The 22190-nt window shown below is 36.7% G+C and overlaps 1 protein-coding gene across 16 annotated transcripts in view; it reads right to left on the bottom strand.

The window, feature by feature from the left end:
• The window catches only part of PSD3 (pleckstrin and Sec7 domain containing 3), a 568569-nt gene that overhangs the window by 281774 nt on the left and 264605 nt on the right, over nucleotides 1-22190 (bottom strand). For 11 of the 16 annotated variants that reach the window (XM_082374831.1, XM_082374832.1, XM_082374818.1 and 8 more), the window contains 4 exons: nucleotides 12499-12693; nucleotides 12313-12393; nucleotides 10238-10350; nucleotides 7620-7678 (listed from right to left, as the gene is read on the bottom strand). In XM_082374831.1, the coding sequence (XP_082230957.1) occupies nucleotides 7620-7678; nucleotides 10238-10350; nucleotides 12313-12393; nucleotides 12499-12693 (448 nt within the window). Of the gene's footprint in view, nucleotides 1-7619; nucleotides 7679-10237; nucleotides 10351-12063; nucleotides 12203-12312; nucleotides 12394-12498; nucleotides 12694-16212; nucleotides 20614-22190 lie in introns of those variants that run through there. The other 5 variants (XM_082374821.1, XR_014239045.1, XR_014239046.1 and 2 more) reach the window with 5 other exon arrangements.

Genomic DNA, 22190 nt, shown 5'->3' with positions numbered 1-22190 from the left:
TAGATCATTATCGTTAAAATCAGGAGGAATTTTTAACCAAATCTAAAATGGAAAAGCCACAAAAAGAATTCTATTTGAAATCCCAAAATACCAGGTAGGCCCAAATCTTGACTACTTAGCCAATTAAGGTACCATCCTTAATGAGACAAAATATTAATCAAAAAGTAAAAAAAAAAAATCCCCAAAACTGGGGGCTCACATTCCCAAACAAATTTAAGGCTATTCTCCCAACATCATTATACTGCCATTTACAAATATATTTTCTTACAAAAGAAAGAGTTGTAAAAAAAAAAAAAAGAAAAAAAAAAAGAGTTGTTTTATCCATTTGTTTCCTTTTAAGAGAGAAATTCTTTGATGAATTTATCATGTCTGAAAAACGTAACTCGGACACGTTTCACATTTAGAACGTTAGGTAAAAAGATCATCCTCAACATAACCCTACTATGTTTGGGGGAGGGAGTAGAAGGTTTCATACACTAAGGGGCAAGAATCTGGAAGAGACAAGTTCTGTAAAGGACCAGATAAGAAATATTTTAGGCTTCAAAGGCCATAAGGTCCCTGTGACTACTGAACACCGTCATTTTAGTTTGCAAATGTGTGTGGCCGTGTTCCAATAAAAGTTGGGAAAATCAGCGCGACCATGCTTGTGGGTCACACTTTGCCAGCCCAGTCTATGAGAAAAGGAAAAGGAGCGGCACTGGTACTGAGGACAAACCACGAGTGGGCATGCAAGCAGATTAGGCCTCCTGATGTATTCTGTGCCTTAATTTCAGGTTTTCCCTTCGTTAAAGTTGTGGCATTTTTTCCCACCCCAGCAGATAATCAACTCCCAACTTTAGTGGTAACAGACAGCAAAGGAGGAAAGTTAAGAAGAGTTTCATTCTTAACAATGTCACTTAGACACCATACAAACTACAATCTAAAGATGAGCATAAGTGTGACCAAGTCTTTGCTTTGAGCATGCTTCCCTGACAACTAGGAGAATGGAACCTTCTACCAAGCTCCAGCCAAGACCTGACCCACACTCAGCCCTAAGGGGAAGCTGCTGATAGGGTGGCTATCTCAATTGCACATTCATCAGGAAGCAGCCCACAGCATATACTCTGACGGAAAGGTTGAAGAATTAGCAAAATAATCCTAAAATTTTTCATTTTTAATAGCGTAAAACATGCTTTCAGAGAAACTAGAAGCTCCCATGATCCATTGGTAAAATCTGGCTTCATAAATCTTGAGATATTAAAACACAGCAGGCATACCCTCCCACATGACAACTCCCCCTCCTGCAACATGTTACAGTAAGTGCTGAAAAAGCATACTACTGATCTGGTAATTACTTCACTTCTGGAGCTGCTAAAAGCTCCTATTTTGCTTTTGTTTTGTATGCGTCTCTATCAAATAAGCTTAATTGTGCTCTGCTGCCCTCAGGTGTCCATTTTTTAAATTATACATGATTAGTTGGCAAAGCAGGATCCTTTGTAAATTTCCAAACCAGGAAACTATAGCTATAATATTCAAAGTATTTTTTCATAAACCCCAAACACAAGGCTAATGTAAGTGTTAAAAGTTCAACTTTTAGATATATTTGAAATATTACTGGGATTTTTCCTACCACTTGTGTAACACATTGCCATTGAAAAAGGAGCCAGAAATGGCATAAAGAAGAAAAAGATATATGGCAAATGAAAATAATGTTGCAACACAGTGCTTCTCAAAGTGTGGTTCAGGGATCCTGTTCAGGGTGTCCATGAGGTCAAACCTATTTTCATAATAATAAAAACGTTTTTCAGTCTCTCACAAGGTACAGTGGAGTTTTCTAGAAGCTCCATGACTTGTGATATACTGCAAAAGACAAAATGCAGAAGCAGAGAATCTAGCAGTCTACTATTAAACCAAATATGAAAGAGATTGGCAAAAAATTTTAAATGTTATTCTTTTCACTAAATTTTGTTTAAGTATAATTATTGTTCATAAAAAAGTATGTTATTCATTTAATTGGCTTATTAATACTATTTTAAATGATTTAATAAAATGTTTAAATTATCCATTTTAGTTTCTAATATGATAAATCAGATATAAGTAAAAGCTTTTTGGTGGTCCTCGAAATATTTTAAGAGTATAAAGGGATCCTGAGAACGCTGAGAAGTATTTAGTAGCAGCTTCTATCACTGCTTCATAGGAAGTAGTTTCTCTAAAATTTGAGAAGATAAAGGAAAAGACTGCCCTCATTATCAAATTACAAAGACTAACTAACCTCTACTTCTAACTTGATTGTCTAGACAGGCATTAAAGAAAATAATGGGATTAGAGGTCAGAGGTTTCAGTCACCTTCCTCATCTTCATTTCTCCCTCTCTCCCCAAACTATTTGCAGGAAAAAAGAGCAAAACCTGACTTAACAGAGTTTCATCTGCTTTCCTTTATCACCATCTACGAATGAGCAGTGCAAATGTGAAAAGCTCATAATGGTAAGAAAAAGAAGGGATGAAGTGAGTGAATAATGTATCAATGAGATAATCCGAGGCCCCTAAATGAGCCCCACTGACTCAACTGATAAAAGCTATCCTTGCTGTATTTTATAAGTATGAACTGATTCTAAGAAAAGTAAAACTACCAAAAAAAAAAAAAAAAAGGTGAAGAAAGAAAGAAGGGGGGAAGGGCAGGGAGAAAGGAATGGAGGAAAGAAAAAAAGTAAAGGCTTTCATTTTGAGGAGTCATGGAAGCCAAGAAAATCCACCAGTGCATGATTAATTCTGACATGCTTAAATAAGGATTCCTATTAAAATCTCGGCAGTTGCCAATTTGACAGTGATGAGAGTCTGGTGGAGTCACTGTGGCTGGGGAGCCCCCACGAGGTGAAAGAAAGACTCCGCACCAGGGAGGTGGAAAAGAGGACTCCAAGGGAAGGAGGCTTATGGAAATAAACACCACCCACGGCTGGAAATCAGATAGAAAAAGAATTCAGAGCCAGGGCTGGCTCTCCTGAAGAGGACACTGAGGAAATGGGGTAGCATGGACACGAAGAGGGGTCCACAGAGAAGACAGCTCTGCAGGAGGGAGGGATGGCAGAGGCAAAACGTACTCAGAGCGGATGCCAGTTACAATGATGACGGCCGCAGACATCCATAGAGAGTCCCTGAGTTATTAAATAACTACCTAGCAACCTCATGGAGATCTGTGCTGCTTTTAAGGGTGGAAATATAAGATAGCACAATATGAAAAGTAAAAGCATTAAAAGTCTTTAATCACAATTCTTACAACAGTCATTTTCCACTTCTGATAATAAACCAAATATTTTACCCACCATTCAAAATTCTAGCATCCTAGAAAGCCAATCTACGAATTAGAAACTCACAATTATCAATGCAGTTTACAGATTGAAAAATAATGAATTCCTATGACCTATCTCAAACTGAACTACACACTACACACACCTTCTTAACATTATTCTGTTACAAAACCTATACTTTATTACTTGACTTCTTTCTTCCCCCTACCAGTATGGTATATTTGCCTTGGTTTTACCCCTTATCCAACCTATAACCCAACACCAAAAAGAGCCAGTAAAGTCCTGCCTCATACAACAAAGCCAGACTACTGAAGATGATGCACACCAAGTATCCCAAGGACAGAGCATCTGCAGGATGCCCAGCCCGAGACAGGAAGCCACCACTCCAGAGGAACCACACCCTACTCGCTACACCCCACGCACAGGGTGCGCTGGCTCTGCCAATGCTAGAAAGCAGAGACACACCGCAGATAAAACTGCTGCTAAAAATCCCAGGCCTCAGTGTTAAAGGGTAGATTCTGTCACAAAATCTTGATTTAAAATAATGCCCTGGCTACTGCCTTGACCATGGCCTGACCTGGGCAGCACCATCTTGTGGATCTCTTCCAACTTCTAGCTGTGACACTGGCCAACTACTGTGCCCCTATCCACCCCCGTCTCTGCTGCAACTCAGTTCTATTTCTAAAACTTCCTCCCATCTCAGGATCCAGTCCTGGTAAGAAGCTCCTGACTACTGTCTTGGCCCTGCTACCTGTCTTCAGCCTCAGCCTCAGCCTCAGATTCAGGAGGCCGAAGCTCGACTATGACTGAAGTACAAGAGAGCTACTTTTAGTTAACAGAGCACACCTGAAGGTAAGTCCGGAAAAGGAAAAGGTTTGAGTTTATTCTAAAATGATAAATCATTTTATTCATGCCATTTCCAATAAAATACAAGGCTTTAAAAAAAAGTTTCAACTCTTTCCTTGTTGATAGTTACAATATTCAATACACCTTGGTTCCAACATAGCAAGAGAAAAATAAACCTTAGAGTTTGTTTTGATAGATATTGATCTATATGTGCAAAAGTCTAATTTACGTATAGATTTCAGATATGAAGAGGCATTTTAAAAATAAGAGATTACTTAGCAAATGTGACCACAATTATAAAATACTTATTTAATCTAAGTGAGTAAAGCACTTGCAGAAAAGTAAAAGCAAGTCCATACTATTGCTAAAATAATGATAAATCATTCATATTTTTTAAAGTAGGTTCAGAAGGGAATCACTATTCTTAGCTCCAGTGAAATGACTATAACATCTGAGCCCACTTAGTGAAGGGTGTGTAATTAAGAGACCCCCGGTGCTTTTCCACCACAGCACCTCAGTTACCTACCACCACCGCTGCAGTTAACCTGACTAAGGGAGGTTAGCCTCACCAGCACTACCAGAGTGAGATATGGCCTCTGATCCTTACCCAGATGGCAGGGAACTTGGAATGGAGTGTACATGCTACAAGTGTTTCTTTAATGACAGAATAAATTAGAAAAAAGGAAGCTAGAAAGACATTCCAACATATGACACTGTATTAGACTCACTGTATTAGTATACCTTCTACCATTGTATTACTAAGATTAGCAGGAAGAACAAAGGCCCATTCCAGTGCATTTTCAACACATCATTCCTAAGCACAGGAAGATTCACAAAGAACAGCTGTAAGAAGTGAACCTCCCAGGTTATACCTCCCCCACTGAAAGCATGAGGATGAGCTTGTCTCAGCACTTCTTAGAAAGCTCATGCTGTTGTACTGCTATTATGACACAATGGTAGGGAAGAAAAGGAAAGTGGTTTATTGGTTCATTTCCCAAGAGGATTACTCTGCCTTTGGACTAAGTAATGAGAGGTGATGACCTAGGCAGTACAGCATAAGGAGAAGGTGAAAAGGGGAAGATGTTAGAAATAATTCACTTTATACTCTTCATGAATGATTCACTTTCAATAAGTCAGACACTGTAACATAATTCAGGCAATCATAATGCAAGAGAAGTTATATCCAGAATTATGAATTAAAAACTTACCACCTAGAAGGAAAATTTATTTTTAAAATGAATCCAGAGGAGGAAAAGAAGAGAAACACATTTTCACACAGTTAGTTTTTACGATAGCTACTATATGTTCAACAGACTTGTAACAGCATGCATTGTATATAAGAAAAGTCTAATATACAAAACTTAAACAACAGACAATCTGAAGTATGTAGCACACATTTTAAAAAACAAACCTGAGAACTAATAATCACTAAAAACATGATTTTGAAGGCGATACAGAGAGATTTACTTGTATTCATAATTTTCTCCCTCATATGTAATTCTGCCACTATAGCCATTTGTTATTATGTACGATAATATTAAACTGTTCATTTATATAAACTGTCTCTTATATCCTAGTTGCCAAAAAGAAGTGCGATGCATCATTTAATCTCCTTTCAATTCCTCAAATGTGGAAGACAAAAGCAAATCCAAGATCTGTGGTTCTGAACCTGTGTACAAGAGGCCCTGGGGTGCCCATGGCTTGTTTGGACATCAAGCATGCGGAGTTATCTGAATAAATAACAAACCTCACACCTTTATTTACTGTTATGCTTCAAATTATTGTGATTAATAAGACATATGCTTATGTGAAAGTATTATTAAAGCAATATTAGCTTTTTAAAAAGCAATCCAGCTTTTAATAGAAATAAATCCCCACAAATCTAGCAACTTCCATAGAAGTTCTATGACATCCTCAACCTTTAAATAAGAATCGAACTGTTACTGGATTCTTTTTTTCATTATTACACATTTTCTCAGTCAAAAGAGACTAAATGCACAACTATCATATGTGGACGGGACCTCAAGATATCCAATGTGAAGAAGTTCCTCGTGCTGGGACGCACTGGCTTGGATTAATGTTTATATGTGGACAAGCATAATCAAAAGTGTTTCCTTCAGCTGATAGTTAGGCTAAGAAATTGAGTGGGAGGAAAAGAAGGGGACAGAGTTGCAGCTGTTATCACAAGATGAACAGAGAAGAAAGCAATGAAAACGTGCTTCACTGTTAACAGGAAAACAGAGGTTAGGACAGTACACTGATTGGTCATCCCCATATCAAGTTGAATGAACATTAGACTCTAACACTCATTTCAAGGCTCACACTGTGGGAATCCCAGTACCTCCATTTCCACAAGACATATTATCCACAAATGTCCCCTGAGAACATCTACATTTTCAGTCTATATGATCTCAGGACACATGTTACATATGCCTACAAGTCACTAACATGTTCTAAATTCACCTCCTGCAAACTGCAGAAGGAATTTCCTAGTTGAGTATTGTGAGATTTGTGAAGACGATGTTGAAATTATGATTCTATCACTGTATCTTCTCCTTCACTTTCTTGACAGTAGAACCGTTCTTCCCCCACTCAGTCCATCTTAGTGACCCCATACAGCTCCATTTTGCCTCTCTTAAAGAGGAGCACCATGTTTAAAATAAGGTGTGACCTTTTGGAATAGTAGAACAATTAGGACCAGTATCTAACTTTTAGTTCTTGTAATGTGGTTTCTTAATTGTAAGATAAATCATATAGCAAATCAAGGGATGATCTAGACTCTTTAATTATAAGAAACATGATTTTCTCTTCAAAATAAGTGGACCTGGGACTATGAAATAATTTTTGTGCTATGTACATGTTGATCTATATTTAACTAAAACATTTTCATTTTCTCTAATATGAACAGTTCAAGTAAATGCTAAAATTCCACTTCTACGAAAGGTGAAAGTTTACATATAATTCTAAATTCTATAATTTCATCCTATACTTTAAATAGAAGATGAGACGGTAGATTACCTTGATATTTCAACTAGCAAAAGACCAGGTAAGTTGAGGAGTGTAAAAAAGTCTGAGTTTTAAGACTTACTACTATATTTAGTGAAAACATAGTCGACACTTCCAGATCTAACTCATATCCTCTTTCCACTATTCTAAATCAACCCTAGTAGCTAACCAAAAAACAAAACAAAAACAAAAAACATAAGTAAAAGCTCTGTCTCTGCCATCTAGTGGAGAAAGAAGATACAGAACACACATTATAGCTAGAACAACTCCAGACGTGTAGGCATACGGAATTCACTTAAAATTATGTTCAGTGCTAGCATGTAGAATAAGCTATTTCTTTTTCCAAACGTTTACGTTTACCTACCTGCCATGTAGAGAATGAGGTAAAGGGAGGTAGAGGATAAACACGTATGAACACAAAAGCAAAGATAAGCCCAAAATATTTTGGAGCTCTGTAAGACAGCTTCACACACCTACACTTACATGGCCATGGAGATCTGTGTTAAGAAGCATCATTGCACAGGTGAGGCAATGGACTCCATCTAACAAAAGAGACAAGGACAGAAAGCATTAATTCACTATTTCCTGTTGGACTCCTCAGTATCATTAAAATAGCATACCTATACTTAATTAAGAACCTATGGAAACACAATACTGTGGCTAGGCAAAATTAATCATATTCATTTGGGGAAACACAAAATAGATAAAGAAAAAGTAATTAAAAGGATCTCAATGCACAGATTTGTACTCTACTGGTGATGAAGTAAATTATTCCTACCTCTGGAGGACAATTTGATAGTATATATCTAAAGCTTTGAAAAAGTGTCCTTTGACACAGCAAACCTACTTCTAGGGCTTTATACTAATGAAATAAGGAGCTACCCAAAACACAAGGATATCTAAAGAAAGACTGCTTACAATGGGGAATGAGTAAATACGACCCACCTAAAACACAATTCTGTTATGTTGAAATCATTAAAAATGTGGTCCAAGTATATATGTTGAAATGGAAAGATATTTTACAATAAAGTATTACATGAAAAACACATTATATGCAGTATGATTCTATTTAAATATAATACATCTAGAATGATATATAACATAATATTAAAAGAGATTATTATCTCTGGATAGTAAAATTATAATTTTTATCTTTTTTATTTAAAGTTTCTCAATTTTCTATAAGATATAGAAATGAAAATAAATTATTTAATACTTTTACTTTTTTTATTTTCTGGGAAGAAAGTGAATTAGGAAAGAAGCAAAAGTTAAAGAAAACCAAGATTTGCATCTTCCAATGTTTACTCTTTGAGTATTAGTTCTCTGGCTAAAAATATATAGACAGAAATAGTTATCCTTTTTCTTGCCATTCTTTAAAGGCAACAGTTAGGTTGACTGGTCCAGGATGTACAAGAGGCCCAGACAAAAGTGAAATACTGAAATAATCACTGAAGATTTAAAAATTAATATTTAGGGGAAAAACGTTACCCAAACCAGCAAGGTCATTTCACAATTATATGGAAACATCACTTTCTCTTCTTACTTTACAAAGGAAAAGAAAAAGCACTAAGAGTTAAGCTTCTCATTTCCAAACCTTAGGATTAGTTCTCCTTATTCTCTCCCTGCAATTCTCAATCCAAGTAAAGTAGACAATAGCAGTTGCAGATGCAGAAAAATCTTATTAATTTATACTAAATGTACAAAAAAGCTTGTCCAACTACTGAATTCATGAATTAAAGATAGCTTATCTTCCAAAATATGCCTCTGAGTTCAGCAGGTGATTTCTCTATGCGGACTATCTCTAAGTAGATGCTACTAAATGCTTAAAAGTGTATGTATTCCAGTATTCTAAATACATATAAAACAAATTCTTGAATGTATTTATAAAACTCAGCAGCTAACTCTCAAATATCCTTATCAACAGCCAATTGAGTACACAAATCCGTAGTCCTTGTTTCACTTAGTAATGTCAACATCTTCTTAGATTTGAAGAAGGTTCTAATAAAAACAATCCACTTCTATACCTTTCATTCTCTAGTCAAGGCCGACAGTGATACAGACAGTGAATAAATGGTCTACACATAGTCAAAGGAATAAAGACAGTTCCTATTTTACGGATAGGAATGTGACTTTAACAGTCAGTTAGTTAATTTAGCTACAGCCTGCAGGGCAGAGGCAGCAGGAGCAATCACTTTAGTCAGTATAAAGTACACTGACACAATGTTAATTGGCAATACGGAAGCTAAGAGATAATTATAATTTCTAGTGCATCTAGTCTCAGTGATTTATTCCAGAACTTGTAAGTTTATGAAAGATACTCCAATTGTAAGTGAATATGCTTGACTTCAAACCCTGAAAACTTTGCTTTATTATAAGAATTGAAACAGAGAAATGACCTCTCTTCATAGGGTATACCAAAAATTAAATAGTTTAAAGTTGCTTTTTAAAATAGTATACACAAATACAGATCATTAAAATCATAAACCAGAGTCAGTGGTCAGTGCTGTAATAATGAATGTCCAAAAAAAGCACCAGAGACACACCACAAACTCCAGTGAGATTTGCAAATGTTTCCAAAACTAACCATAAAACTATACACACACTTCATCAAGAAGCTTAGAGACCAGGTGTATAGGAAGAAGAAAGAAGAAAACTAGCATTTCACTTATTACAATGCACACTGACATAAAATCTCAGTGACAAACCATGAGCAATTTAAAGAAAGTATACTGTCATACTATGGAACTGGAAAATGGAGTAAAAGTAACTAAAACAAGAGTAAAGAATATCATGCAGTCATTAAACATCATGGCTTTTAAAGAATATTTGATAACATGAGAAAATGCTCACAATGAAAGGGAAAGACAGTAGGAAACAAAACTCTGTAATGATTCCAATTTGACATAAAATATTGTACAAATAGACTAGAAGGAAGTAAATCAAACTGTTAGTAACAGTTATCTCTAGGTAATTAGAGATAACTAGATGATTTTCATTTTCTTCTGTATAATTTTCCATATTTTCCATAATAAAATGTAACCTTCACATTGAGGAAAACAGCCCTTGTTAAGAAAGAAATTCAAGCATTTCCATCAGATTACCTTGTGAAGCAATGGTATCTGGGTTACAATAAAAATATCTATTGGAGAAGTGTACTAAAACTCTCTCTCGTTCTTGGGTTTCTCCCACAAGAGAAAATGCTTTAAAGAAATACCTAAAAAAGAATTAAGGGGGAAAAGGTGAAGTTTTAGAAAATGTTACCATACTCTCTATGTTTGATGGTTAAAGTTAATCCATTTAAACATAAGAAATTAACAATACAAAGTAAGATATCCTATAGTTATTTTTTAAAAATCACTTACTAGATGGCCATTCAACATAAATTTATATTGATGTTTATATTATAGGAACTGTCAATATAAAAGATGACAGAGCAATAACATGGTGGCCAATACATCAAAAAAAAGCCTTGGGAAGGTGGGTGATTTCCACATATGTTAAGTGTCAAGTAGCCATTTTAAAAGATCAGTCGGATAAAAACTAAAGAACACAAGTCTGGATGCATAACCATGTAGGCTATGTTTTAAACTTTTTTTTTTTTTTTTTAATTTTTTGGCCATGCCATGCGGCATGTGGGATCTTAGTTCCCCAACCAGGGATCGAACCCACAGCCCCTGGCAGTGTGGAGTCTTAACCACTGGACCACCAGGGAAGTCCCCTGTAGACTATGTTTTAAAACTTGACAAAGATCACAGGTTTTTGTCATTTTGTTACATGACTGTAATCACCACCGACCCACTATTAAAATTACAATTATATTGTCTTATGCACAGTAGATTTTTTTTTATTCAAACAGAAAGTCACAAAAATTATCCTCATCAGTTCACTCAGTCCCATGTAATTAATTATTTTTCATCTTGAACTTTTGTTAGCACTTTTATGAATTCATCAGTTTTCCATTAGCACAGTAGATTTCTGTTTATTTTATTTTGCCTATTATCACCACCATATATTATTAACTTGCTACATGAGGAAGAAATTGGAAAATAAAACCTTAATTTATTTCTTAAATTAGGAATACCAATCTAGATCAATCTAGATCAGAGTCACTGAGAGTACTGTCTATTATAGATGTATCCAGGACCCTCACTTGACAAAGTAGATGCATTTACCTGAACATGAGATGGGAAGGAAAAACTCATTTAAAATGCCCTAAGAAATCTTACTTTTGAAAGAAACATACAATAAAACATATTTCAATGATGAAAGTGTTGCTGTCTTCGTTATCTGTAGTTAATCTAAATTATGTTGATCTAACTTTAATTTTTCTTAACTTTTTTTTATAAACCATATGAGAGAGCAAAGCAAAAATACAGATCTCTCCCCCACCCTTACCTGTTTTCATTGACAAACCCATGAGTACCCTTGATTCACACAAAGAGCCAGAGACTAACTCACTGCTGTGCATTCTAACGGAACATCCTCCCTTCACCTCCCAGGCCTCAGTTTCCTGATTTGTAACACTAGAGCATTACACAAGATGATCTCAGAATTCCTCCAGGCTGTGACACGTTATAAAGTTTATAAGATTAAATGCTTACTGGGTTTTACCTTCAGCTGCGCTTAGAAATTTATACTATGGTATCGTGTGAGACGTGAGGGTCAGTGTGTTTCCAACACCTTCACTTGAACAGATCAGCAAAAAGCGCTACTGTCTGAAACAGTTTTACATATACTTTCTGCTGATTATTATGTTGATATTCATTTTTATCCCATTCATTAGCTAATTCCAAAGTACTGTCTTAAAGGGCTATTTGGCTACTGTAAAAAATGATTAGGAAAATTCTAATTCTACGGTCTGTAAACTGTGCCTTTTTAAGGCATTCAAAAACCAAATTCCCACAGATTCCATTTCTCCAAGACTTACTTTGCCACCATTCTTTACTAGGTCGTCTACTTGGTGCAGGATATGAGTTCATGTGTGATTTCATAAAAACAATATATTTTTCCCACTTTCCACCATGTTTAATATCTGTAATACAATCTGAGCTAAGATCACAAAGTAACTGTGGGTTTAAAAAAATAAAAATCAGATTTTAGCTTCAGCACATTATTTTCTCTTCTCAGAATTAATTATTTAGAAGCAAAGAAGAACAGAAGTGATGTTTAATCATACCTGAGAGACTGATCCAGTGTCATTCCTGTAAAATCAAAAAACTTCAAATATTCTTCCGCAACTAGTTTGCTAAATTCATTGCTATAAGAAAACAGAATAGACTTGGTTATTACAATCGAAGCCATCAGAACATGCTCATACCCCTACAAGGATACACTCAGACACCATCCTTGGACTGGGACGTACTTCTTGCCTAGGTGCTTTGCCACATCCGATCTTTTGAATCTGTCTAGTTGATAAAGACGTTTGGCCAACCTTTTGGCTGCTTCTACGTTGCTGCTGGTACCATTACTGAGACTTCCTGAGGTTTCCTTTTCCAGAATTTCAGTACTCCCCATTTCAGAATGAGCCTCTAGCAGTGTTGTTTTCACCCCAGCATTGCTGTGAGAATTGATAAAGAAGAAAACAAAAGAATAGAAAAGATTGTTCTTGTGTGGCAAAAAGGAAAGTAGCTAATGAAATTATCACAATATTGTAGAACAAATGAAAAAACTATTTTAAATGATAGCATCTTATGCTTAATTATTCATAAAAATATTTTCAGTTGCTATATTTTAACATACTAGAGAAGTGATTACTTAAACCCTAGATGAGCAGTTCTCAAACCATTTGGTCTCAGGACGTTTATATTCTTGAAAGTATAGAGGACTCCAAAGATCTCTGTGTATGTAGGTTATATCTAGTGATATTCACTGTATGAGTAATTAAAACAGAAAAATTTAAATATTCATTTAAAAATAATAAATCCATTTCATGAATATAAATAATACATTTTTATTAAAAATAACTATATTTTCCAAAACAATAATATAATATTTAATGAGACAAGCAACAGTGATTTACATCTTTTACAAATTTCTTTAATGCCTGGCACACTAGAAGACAGCTTGATTCTCAGAGCCATTTCTACATTCACTCAGTAATAATACATCATTTTGTTTGAAAATATTAAGAAAATCTGGCCTCACAGAAATATTTAGTTAGAAAAATAGGGAGTATTTTAATATCCTTAATTGTGGATACTCTTTTTCCATATGATGATGCCAAAATAAAACAAGTGGTAGTCTCTTAAAAGTTAGCTGCAATATAGAATCTAACCTTGTATCAATGAACTTTTTGTACTCATATTAAAAACAACTCACACTTTGAATACATCTTACCCAGGCATGATTCTGCCACATGAATTGGTCACTTGCAAAATATCTGTTGACACATCTTATTATTTTAAAAAATAACATTTATTAATGTCACCACTAATATCCTCAGAAAAGTCTTTAAGTACTGGGAAGCTGCCAAACTTTTGGTGGTAGATACAAGTTTTCCAAAATTCTAATTTTTGATTGAAACTTAAATTTTACCATTGGCAACAAAAACTGATGGTTGTTTTCCTTAAAGTAATTAAGTAACTCTGTTTTCAAGAAAATGTTTGCCAAAACCACAGTTTATCAGTCAGACTTTGAAGGAAAATGACATTTCCATGAAAAAAGCAACTAGTTTATAGCTTACAACTCAAACTACATGAGTGCTGTTCCTAGACAGCGCTTCATGCATATTTTCCATTTCACTGCATGTGAAATTAAAAAGGCAGGTACCCAAGTGTTGAAAAGCAATTAATTGGTACTACTTTATCAAGGACATCTTTAGGTGAAACTGCCCTTTATTTTTATTTTGAATGCATGGCAGTGAAGAATGTAACAACTAGAACAGTTTGGTGCTACTACCTTGATTTGTGCTAAGGCCCCCACCATTGTTTTTGTACCATCAGTGCGTATCAACACAGTGAAAAAGGAAAACAATGCTGCACTGTTATTATAAAAATAATTTTGGCCTCACAAACCCATTGAAAGGGTCTCAGGAAGCCGCACAACCACACTGTGAGAACCTCTGCTCTAGCCGGGTGCTGCAGCATACATCTGTAACACTAAAACCAAGAACACTGTGATTTCCAGACCTTCCTTTGGACTTCTAACAGAACAAAGCTATGTTCATGGTAAACTACTTGTGCTTAAGTAGTCTTCCAACACACTTACTGTAGACTCTAAAGCAGACATAGAATTTTTCTGCAATGAACCAGAGAGTAAATATTTCAGACTTGCAGGCCACATAAGGACCCTGTCACACATGCTTCTTTGTTTTTGTTGTTTTTTCACAACCTTTAAAAATGTAAAAGCCATTCCAGGCTACACTGAATCCTAGTCTGCAGGCCCTTGCCCTATCCCATAGCTCTTTAACTTGGCCCAAATTATAAGTAGAGAACAATTTATTGTCTAAACCAGGACACTCTGAAAAGGAAACAGGGATGATAAAATCATTAAATATGTAGTTATAATTGTTACAAGGTATAAAAATAAAAAAGCATTACCAATAAAAAAAATTAGTTGTAAACTTATAAAAATCATTACAGCAAAGTGAAGACATTTTTAAACAGAACTACTTAATCTCTATTTTGTCACTTGTTCTACCTAACTTACCATTTCCCATTTCCCACTGACCCAGCAACTAAGTGGTAGCCTGGCAGCTTCACTGTCACTCAGTGCAGCTGGGCTACTGCAAAACCAGCTGGTGCACCAAGGAGCGCCTGGGGGCTGCAGAGTCCCCGGCGCCCCCAACCACTGGCAGACTCTAGCAGCCCCTCTCCAAGCTCACTTATCAGCAAGCACTGCACAAGCTATCTCTGAAAGGAGCTTTAAGGGGAGGGAAAAGGGAGACAGAGTATCCCACGTAGTCTTTTAGACTCAACTATGTGAAATTTCTGTTCAATGCACACGTCAGCTCACACATTCCAGATGAGACTGTGGAGAAGCTGGAAGTACAAAGTGGAAGGTTACAAACCCATGCTGACTTATTTTACTGCAACTATTAATGATAATACTTCATTTTTTTAAAGTCAAAGTCAAATGCTAAACCACAGTCAACACCAAGACAGCAGACACAAACCGGAACTGACCCAGGCAAACCAAGATGTTTGGTAACCCTCCCTAAGCAATCAGCCACCTTAAACAATTTTCCAACAGAAATACCCACCAATTAAAATAAATTGCTTCATTATGATGAATTCTTCGTGTAAATACATTTAAATATTTTTTCATCCTAAACTTTCCTTTATAAAGTTCACATTACCAGCCAGTTTTGTGAAATTCACGTTATCAGAAAACTGAATATTTAATTTTTATATACAGCAAATCTGTAAGTGAATTCATAGAGGACATCTCTTTTAAAGGTCAGCTCACACTTTGTGTTTTCCTAAATAGGCGGTGAAAATGTAAAATATTTACTCTAAGAACTAGCTGAGCTACAATCAAGTAGCTTTTATAATTATGAAAAGAAAATCCCTGGAGTTGTGCTCCCGTGCATCCTCTTACTCTGCACGTTAGCTATTGTGTGGAACAAACGATGTCAAAGAAAGGATTTTCTTCTCAATTAAACTGCTACTTAGTATTGTTCACTTCTCAGGGCAAATTCACGGCATGTATTTAATCACTCCATAAAAAAAAGTAATTATACCACATACATAGTACTGCAAAGATGTTGTTCAAATACAACAGACTTATCCTAACGACATTGTATTTTTTAAATGCAGTATTGATTCCTATTCCTATGTTTCTCATTCCTCATGTTTGCTGCCTCTTTCTCCTATCCTGCCCAGTCTACTTCACCTCATTTTCCTCACATTCACCAGAAGGAGGTAATTTAAAAATGTGTATGAATCAGACTTCTCCAGATCTTCTCGAGAAAACCTTCAGTAAAAAGGAAAATAAGGAATAAAATGAAGATAAATACTTCCATTCCTAGATGGCTTCATTCTGCCCCAATCACAATTTATGAGAGAACATGAACAAGAACAGAGATTGCCCCTTTTAAGTCAGAAAGCCTGGCAATATGATGGCAATACCAACTCACCAGCAGTATGACAGACACCAAGAACGCATATCTTGGAGCCAAGGGTGCGCCTGGGCCATGCTTCCTCTCACAAGCCCCTTCCCAGGCCTCTTCATCCCCCATCTCCACTGTCTGCTGGTCCACTAGGGCTTCCAAGGACCCGGCTCCCTGTGAGGTCATATGACTATGACCTCGCACTCTTGCAAGTGTTTACTGTTGGGGTTTCTGTAATGTTTTTACAGTCCTAATAAAAACAGAAGCCAGAACACAGGGGCCACTGTATACCAAAAGCATACACAACAATGGCAGCCCTGCCTTGTTCACACTTGATAAAGCAAACTGGATGACCCCTCTCAGCGGGAGGGACACTCCCGTTTTGTTTCCTGGAATACACAAGACATTGTCCATCTAGCCTGCTGAGTGTTAGATGTTTTCAATAGTTTGAATTTTCCATTCTTTTCTATAGTTCCGCTTTTCTTCTTGATCAAGTAACTTAAATCTCCTAAGGCGAAATCCTTACCAGTCACTTAAATACAGAAAAGACTTCCCAAAGGTTCTCCCTGTGATATATATAAATGCTTCACTAAGGCCTATACCTCACACCTCCAAACATATGTGTTTACACTCTATCATCAATATCATCAAAAGAAGGATCAGATCACTGAGTCTGACCACCAAGCCTTTTCATAACCTTTTTATCATACTGATTACTGCGTTTTCCAAATAAAATTAATAGGACACCCAGTTAAATCAGAATTTCAGATAAACAAAAAACAATTTTTACTGAAAGTACGTCTCAAAAATTGCATGGGGCATACTGACACTAAAAAAAATTATTCATTATTTATCTGAAATTCAAATTTAATTTAAATTTAATTTATGGTATCCTGACTTTATCTGGTAACCCTATCTCCTGAATGCTTGTTCTAAATCAGACTCCTTCTGGGTTTGTTTCGACTTGCTTCTGTGATTTAATTTTTAGTCCTACTATTTTTCTATTGTCTTATCAAGACCTTCTCTCAATTGACTATGATCTGCTGATTCTTCCCTAATGTCCTTCAAATACAAAAGGAAAACCCTCTTTTCTCTGTATTTTCACCCTTCCTTCCCAGCCTGCATGCTGCCACCATGGATGTGATAAAACGTCTCCTTCACAAATATCCTACACAAGGTAAAAGCCCATGCTCTGCGGCATGTCATTAAGGCCCTTCACAAGCCAACCCCAGCTGCCCGTTTAGATTGGTCACCTCCATCGTCTTCATGCTTGGGCCGCACAGAGATGTGAGCTGTGCTCTTACACTCCCTTCCCACGTCCTTCCCTTTGCCACTCCTGTCACCCCCACCCTAAAATCCTGGGGTTCCCAAAATTCTGCAAACTCAATGATCCTACAAGAACCCAAGTGAAATAACAGCTTTTCTAAGACTCATACTCCAACCCCTCGGCTGCATTCTCAGAGCACCTGGATATTACAGCTCTGCTTTTTTAAAGTCCCCCCTCTCTCACCTACCACTATCTTAAATTTCACTTTGTATCCACATCAGAAGAGTAGGCTGAGGTTAATCAACAGCCATCTGTTAAAAGAACGCAGAACTGAGCAAGCAGCTGTGTCCACATCCTTCGAGGTCTTCTGCATTCTGCCAGCAATGACATGGGGCACTAACTTTCTAGTTCAGTATAACCGATCCTGAAAAGTTCTAAGGAGACTGACATCAGCAGAGAGTACCAGATACACCGTCTTAGTTCATATTTTCTTTGAGTTTAAATTTTGTAAATGTCTTTAAATTTTTATTTAATTGTGGTAATAAAACTGGGATAAAAAAATAAACTAGGCTAAGGTGTGCGCCCCCTGCATTTAGAAAACAACAACAGTCACCTAGTTCAATTTCATACATAAGCTAGTCAGAGGCAAGTCAGAAGAATCTCAAAGAGTGCGAGGAAACAACTCCAGTCACAAGTGGAATAAAAGGACCGGAAGGGAGCACTATGACCCGGCTGCCATTCTGCAAGCTGAGGATGCAGTCACAGAGGCCTGAAACCAGCAGACTCAGGGAAGCCAGAATGAAGTCGGTCAAGAAGAGTTCTAAGTACAACACTGTAAGTGAGATACACTTAAAACCCAGAAGCATAAATCACCTCCAAGAAAGGAAAGGAAATTTTCTTGGCCACCATTATCTATGGCCTTTATTTCTCAGGCAGAGCAGAGATAGCACCTAATCTAATCTTTTAAAAACATAGTCCTTTTAACAAAACTTTTTTAAAATTATTTTATTTTGTTTTTTATTGAAGCATAGTTGTATTAGTTTCAGGTGTATGGCAAAGTGATTCAGTAATACATACATATATATCTATCCTTTTTCAGATTCTTTTCCCTTATAGGTTATTACAAAATATTGAGTATAGTTCCTTGTGCTATACAGTAGGTCCTTGTTGGTTATCTTTTTTATATATAGTAGTGTATATACGTTAACCCCAAACTCCTAATTTATCCCTCTCCACCTCTTCCCCTTTGGTAACCATAAGTTTGTTTTCTATGGCTGTGAGTCTATTTCTGTTTTGTATATTAAGTTCATTTGTACCACTTTTTTTTTTTTAGATTCCACATATAAGCGATATCATACGATACTTGTCTTTGTCTGGCTTACTTTACTTAGTATGATAATCTCTAGGTCCATCCATGTTGGTGCAAATGGCATTATTTCATTCTTTTTTATGGCTGAGTAATATTCCATTGTTTGTATACACCACATCTTCTTTATCCACTGCTCTGTCGATGGGCATTTAGGTCGCTTCCATGACCTGGCTATTGTAAACAGTGCTGTAATGAACACTGGGGTGCATGTGGCTTTTTGAATTATGGTTTTCTCTGGATATATGTCCCTGAATGGGACTGCAGGATTATATGGTAGTTCTATTTTTAGTTTTTTAAGGAACCGCCATACTGTTCTCCATACTGGCTGTACCAATTTACATTCCCACCAACAATGTAAGAGGGTTCCTTTTTCTCCAACCCTCTCCAGCATTTATTATTTGTAGACTTTTTGATGATGGCCATTCTGATCAGTGTGGAGTGATACCTCATTGCAGTTTTGATTTGCATTTCTCTGATAATTAGCAATGCTGAGCACCTTTTTATGTGCCTCTGGGCCATCTGTATGTCTTCTTGGGAGAAACGTCTATTTAGATCTTCTGCCCATTTTTGGATTGGGTTGTTTGTTTTTTGATATTGAGCTGCATGAGCTGCTTGTATATGCTGGAGATTAAGCCCTTGCTGGTCACATTGTTTGCAAATATTTTCTCCCATTCCGTAGGTTGTTTTTTTGTTTTGTTTATGGTTTCCTTTGCTGTGCAAAAGCTTCTAAGTTTAATTAGGTCCCATTTGTTTACTTTTGTTTTTATTTCCGTTACTCTAGGAGATGGATCCAAAAAGATATTGCTGCGATTTACGTCAAAGAGTGTTCTGCGTACTTTTTCCACTAGGAGCTTTATAGCATCAAGTCTTACATTTAGATCTTTAATCCACTTTGAGTTTATTGTTGTGTATGGTGTTAGGAAGTGTTCTAATTTCCTTCTTTTACATGTAGCTGTCCAGTTTTCCCAGCACCACTTATTGAAGAGACTGTCTTTTCTCCATTGTATATTCTTGCCTCCTTTGTCATTGATTAATTGACCATAGATGTGTGGGTTTATTTCTGAGCTCTCTAATCTGTTCCATTGATATATGTTTGTTTTTGTGCCAGTACCATACTGTCTTGATTACTGTAGCTTTGTAGTATAGTCTGAAGTCAGAGACCCTGATTCTTCCAGCTCTGTTTTTCTTTCTCAAGATTGCTTTGGTTATTTGAGATCTTTTGTGTTTCCATACAAATTTTTAAATTTTTTGCTCTAGTTCTGTGAAAAATGCCATTGGTAATTTGTAGGGATTGCACTGAATCTGTAGATTGCCTTGGGTAGTATAGTCATTTTGACAATATTGATTCTTCCAATCCAAGAACACAGTATATCTTTCCATCTGTTTGTATCATCTTTGATTTCTTTCATCAGTGTCTTATAGTTTTCAGAGTACAGGTGTTTTGCCTCCTTAGGTAGTTTATTCCTAGGTATTTTATTCTCTTTGATGTGAAGGTAAATGGGATTGTTTCCTTAATTTCTCTTTCTGATCTTTCATTGTTAGTGTATAGAAATGCAACAGATTTCTGCGTATTAATTTTGTATCCTGCAACTTTACTGAATTCATTGATGAGCTCTAGCAGTTTTCTACACCTAATCTTGAGGGAAACGTAAATGAGGTTATTCAGAACAGCTACAGCACCTCCAGTGGTACCATTTACCTAATAGCATCTAATACTGGTTAAGCCTGGGAGTAGTACTTTCTAGAGATTGTCTCAGGCAGAGTGTTGGCCTGAGATAGGCCTCAGCACTCTTCTTACCTCAGGAAGAAGAAGGAATGTTTACCAGGGGGAGGGGGAGGGGGAGGGAGAGAGGGGGTGGGAGAGGAGGGAGAGGGAGGGGGTGAGAGGGATAAGAAGAGAGGAAGGGAGCTAGAGAAGGAGAGAGCAGAGAGTGTGCAAGCATATGGAGAAAAACAGGAGACAGAGGAGAAAAGACCCTGAGTTTGATTCAAAGACTTGAAGACATGATAAGTATAAAGTGCCCACAGTATATCCAGGCAGAGCTACCTGTGGGAACTCAGTACAGGCACAGCAGTTGCCCACACACTGATGGGTGCCATCACAGGGTGAGAGTCTATATGACCAAGGAACTCCGAAATGTGCCATCCTAAAAATATCTAGCAGAGTATTCATCTGAATACAACTCCATTACAGTGAAAGAATTAGGAGGTCCCCTTAATTTATTAATGAGATTCTCCATGCAAGCACTCAGTTTGCCAGTAAGGAACAACTATAAATTTAGAAGATGCTAAAAGCGAGTATCTGTTGAAGAGCTCCAGTTAGACTGCCAAGTTCAAACATGGGTTCCATCAGCCACCAGTTGTGGGTAAGTTCATTATTCTCCGTAAGCCTCAGTTTGTTCATCTACAGAATGGAAAGAACGAGGTGCTATGAAGATTAAATGAGAAGATTTGTGTAAATGCTTAGGGCAGAGTCTGGCACACAGTAAACAATAAATGTCAGCTGCCATCACCAGACCCATTTTCATCACTACAACCACCCCTTACATCACTAAGATTACTACTTGGTTATTTGGATGATCAGGCAAGATCAGTATTTTATTAAATGTAAACTTCTATTTGTAATCATATACAAATGTTAGCTCTCAGTATCAATGAATACTTGATTTTTCTAAAGAAAATTGCCTCAAATGAACCCATTTTTGACGTTTATATAGAATACATTTCTCTAGATAAGACTGCATCTTACCTACAAATGATTTCAGGGCCCTTATAAGAGAACCATAAACAAAACCTAATAATCAAAACTCAGCACAGAGGCCAAAATTCAGTCTTTACCAATGATGAATTTTAGTAAGCGTCACCTAGAAGGTCTGCCTCCTCAGGGAACCTTTCACCTCACTCATTTTCCTCAGTCCTGCCTTCGGTGTTCCAGAAGAGGGCACCCGTGTGCAAGGCAGTGTACAGAGACTGACCAAGCTCACCAACGGAATGAGACAGGCTGAACGTGCCTTAGTAGCACTAATTTACAGGAAACAATTGGACTCGTCACCCTTCTACAGGTTCAGACTCCTCTGGGGCATGATCCAGAAGACGGAGGTTTTCATTTTTTTGCTTTTTGGGGTTATCTGTTTTGTTTTTCTACACTAGGCTGCAGCTTTTCTGGGCCAGCTCTCAAATAAGCATGTAATACCTGCAATACTATCAACTTTAATACAACCACATTATAAAAATTTGAAATGAATCATTTGCAAAGCAACTATTTCTAAATGTTGAGCATGAAAACTGAGAAAAAAAATGATGCAAAAACATTTACATGTTCACTCTTTGCACAGAAGCTTCTTTGTGCACAGTGGGATCAATGAATCC

This window comes from Balaenoptera borealis (genome assembly GCF_965194805.1).
Source record: "Balaenoptera borealis genome assembly, chromosome: 21".
Taxonomy (NCBI): Eukaryota; Metazoa; Chordata; class Mammalia; order Artiodactyla; family Balaenopteridae; genus Balaenoptera; species Balaenoptera borealis.
This window is presented reverse-complemented; position numbering and strand designations above follow the sequence as displayed.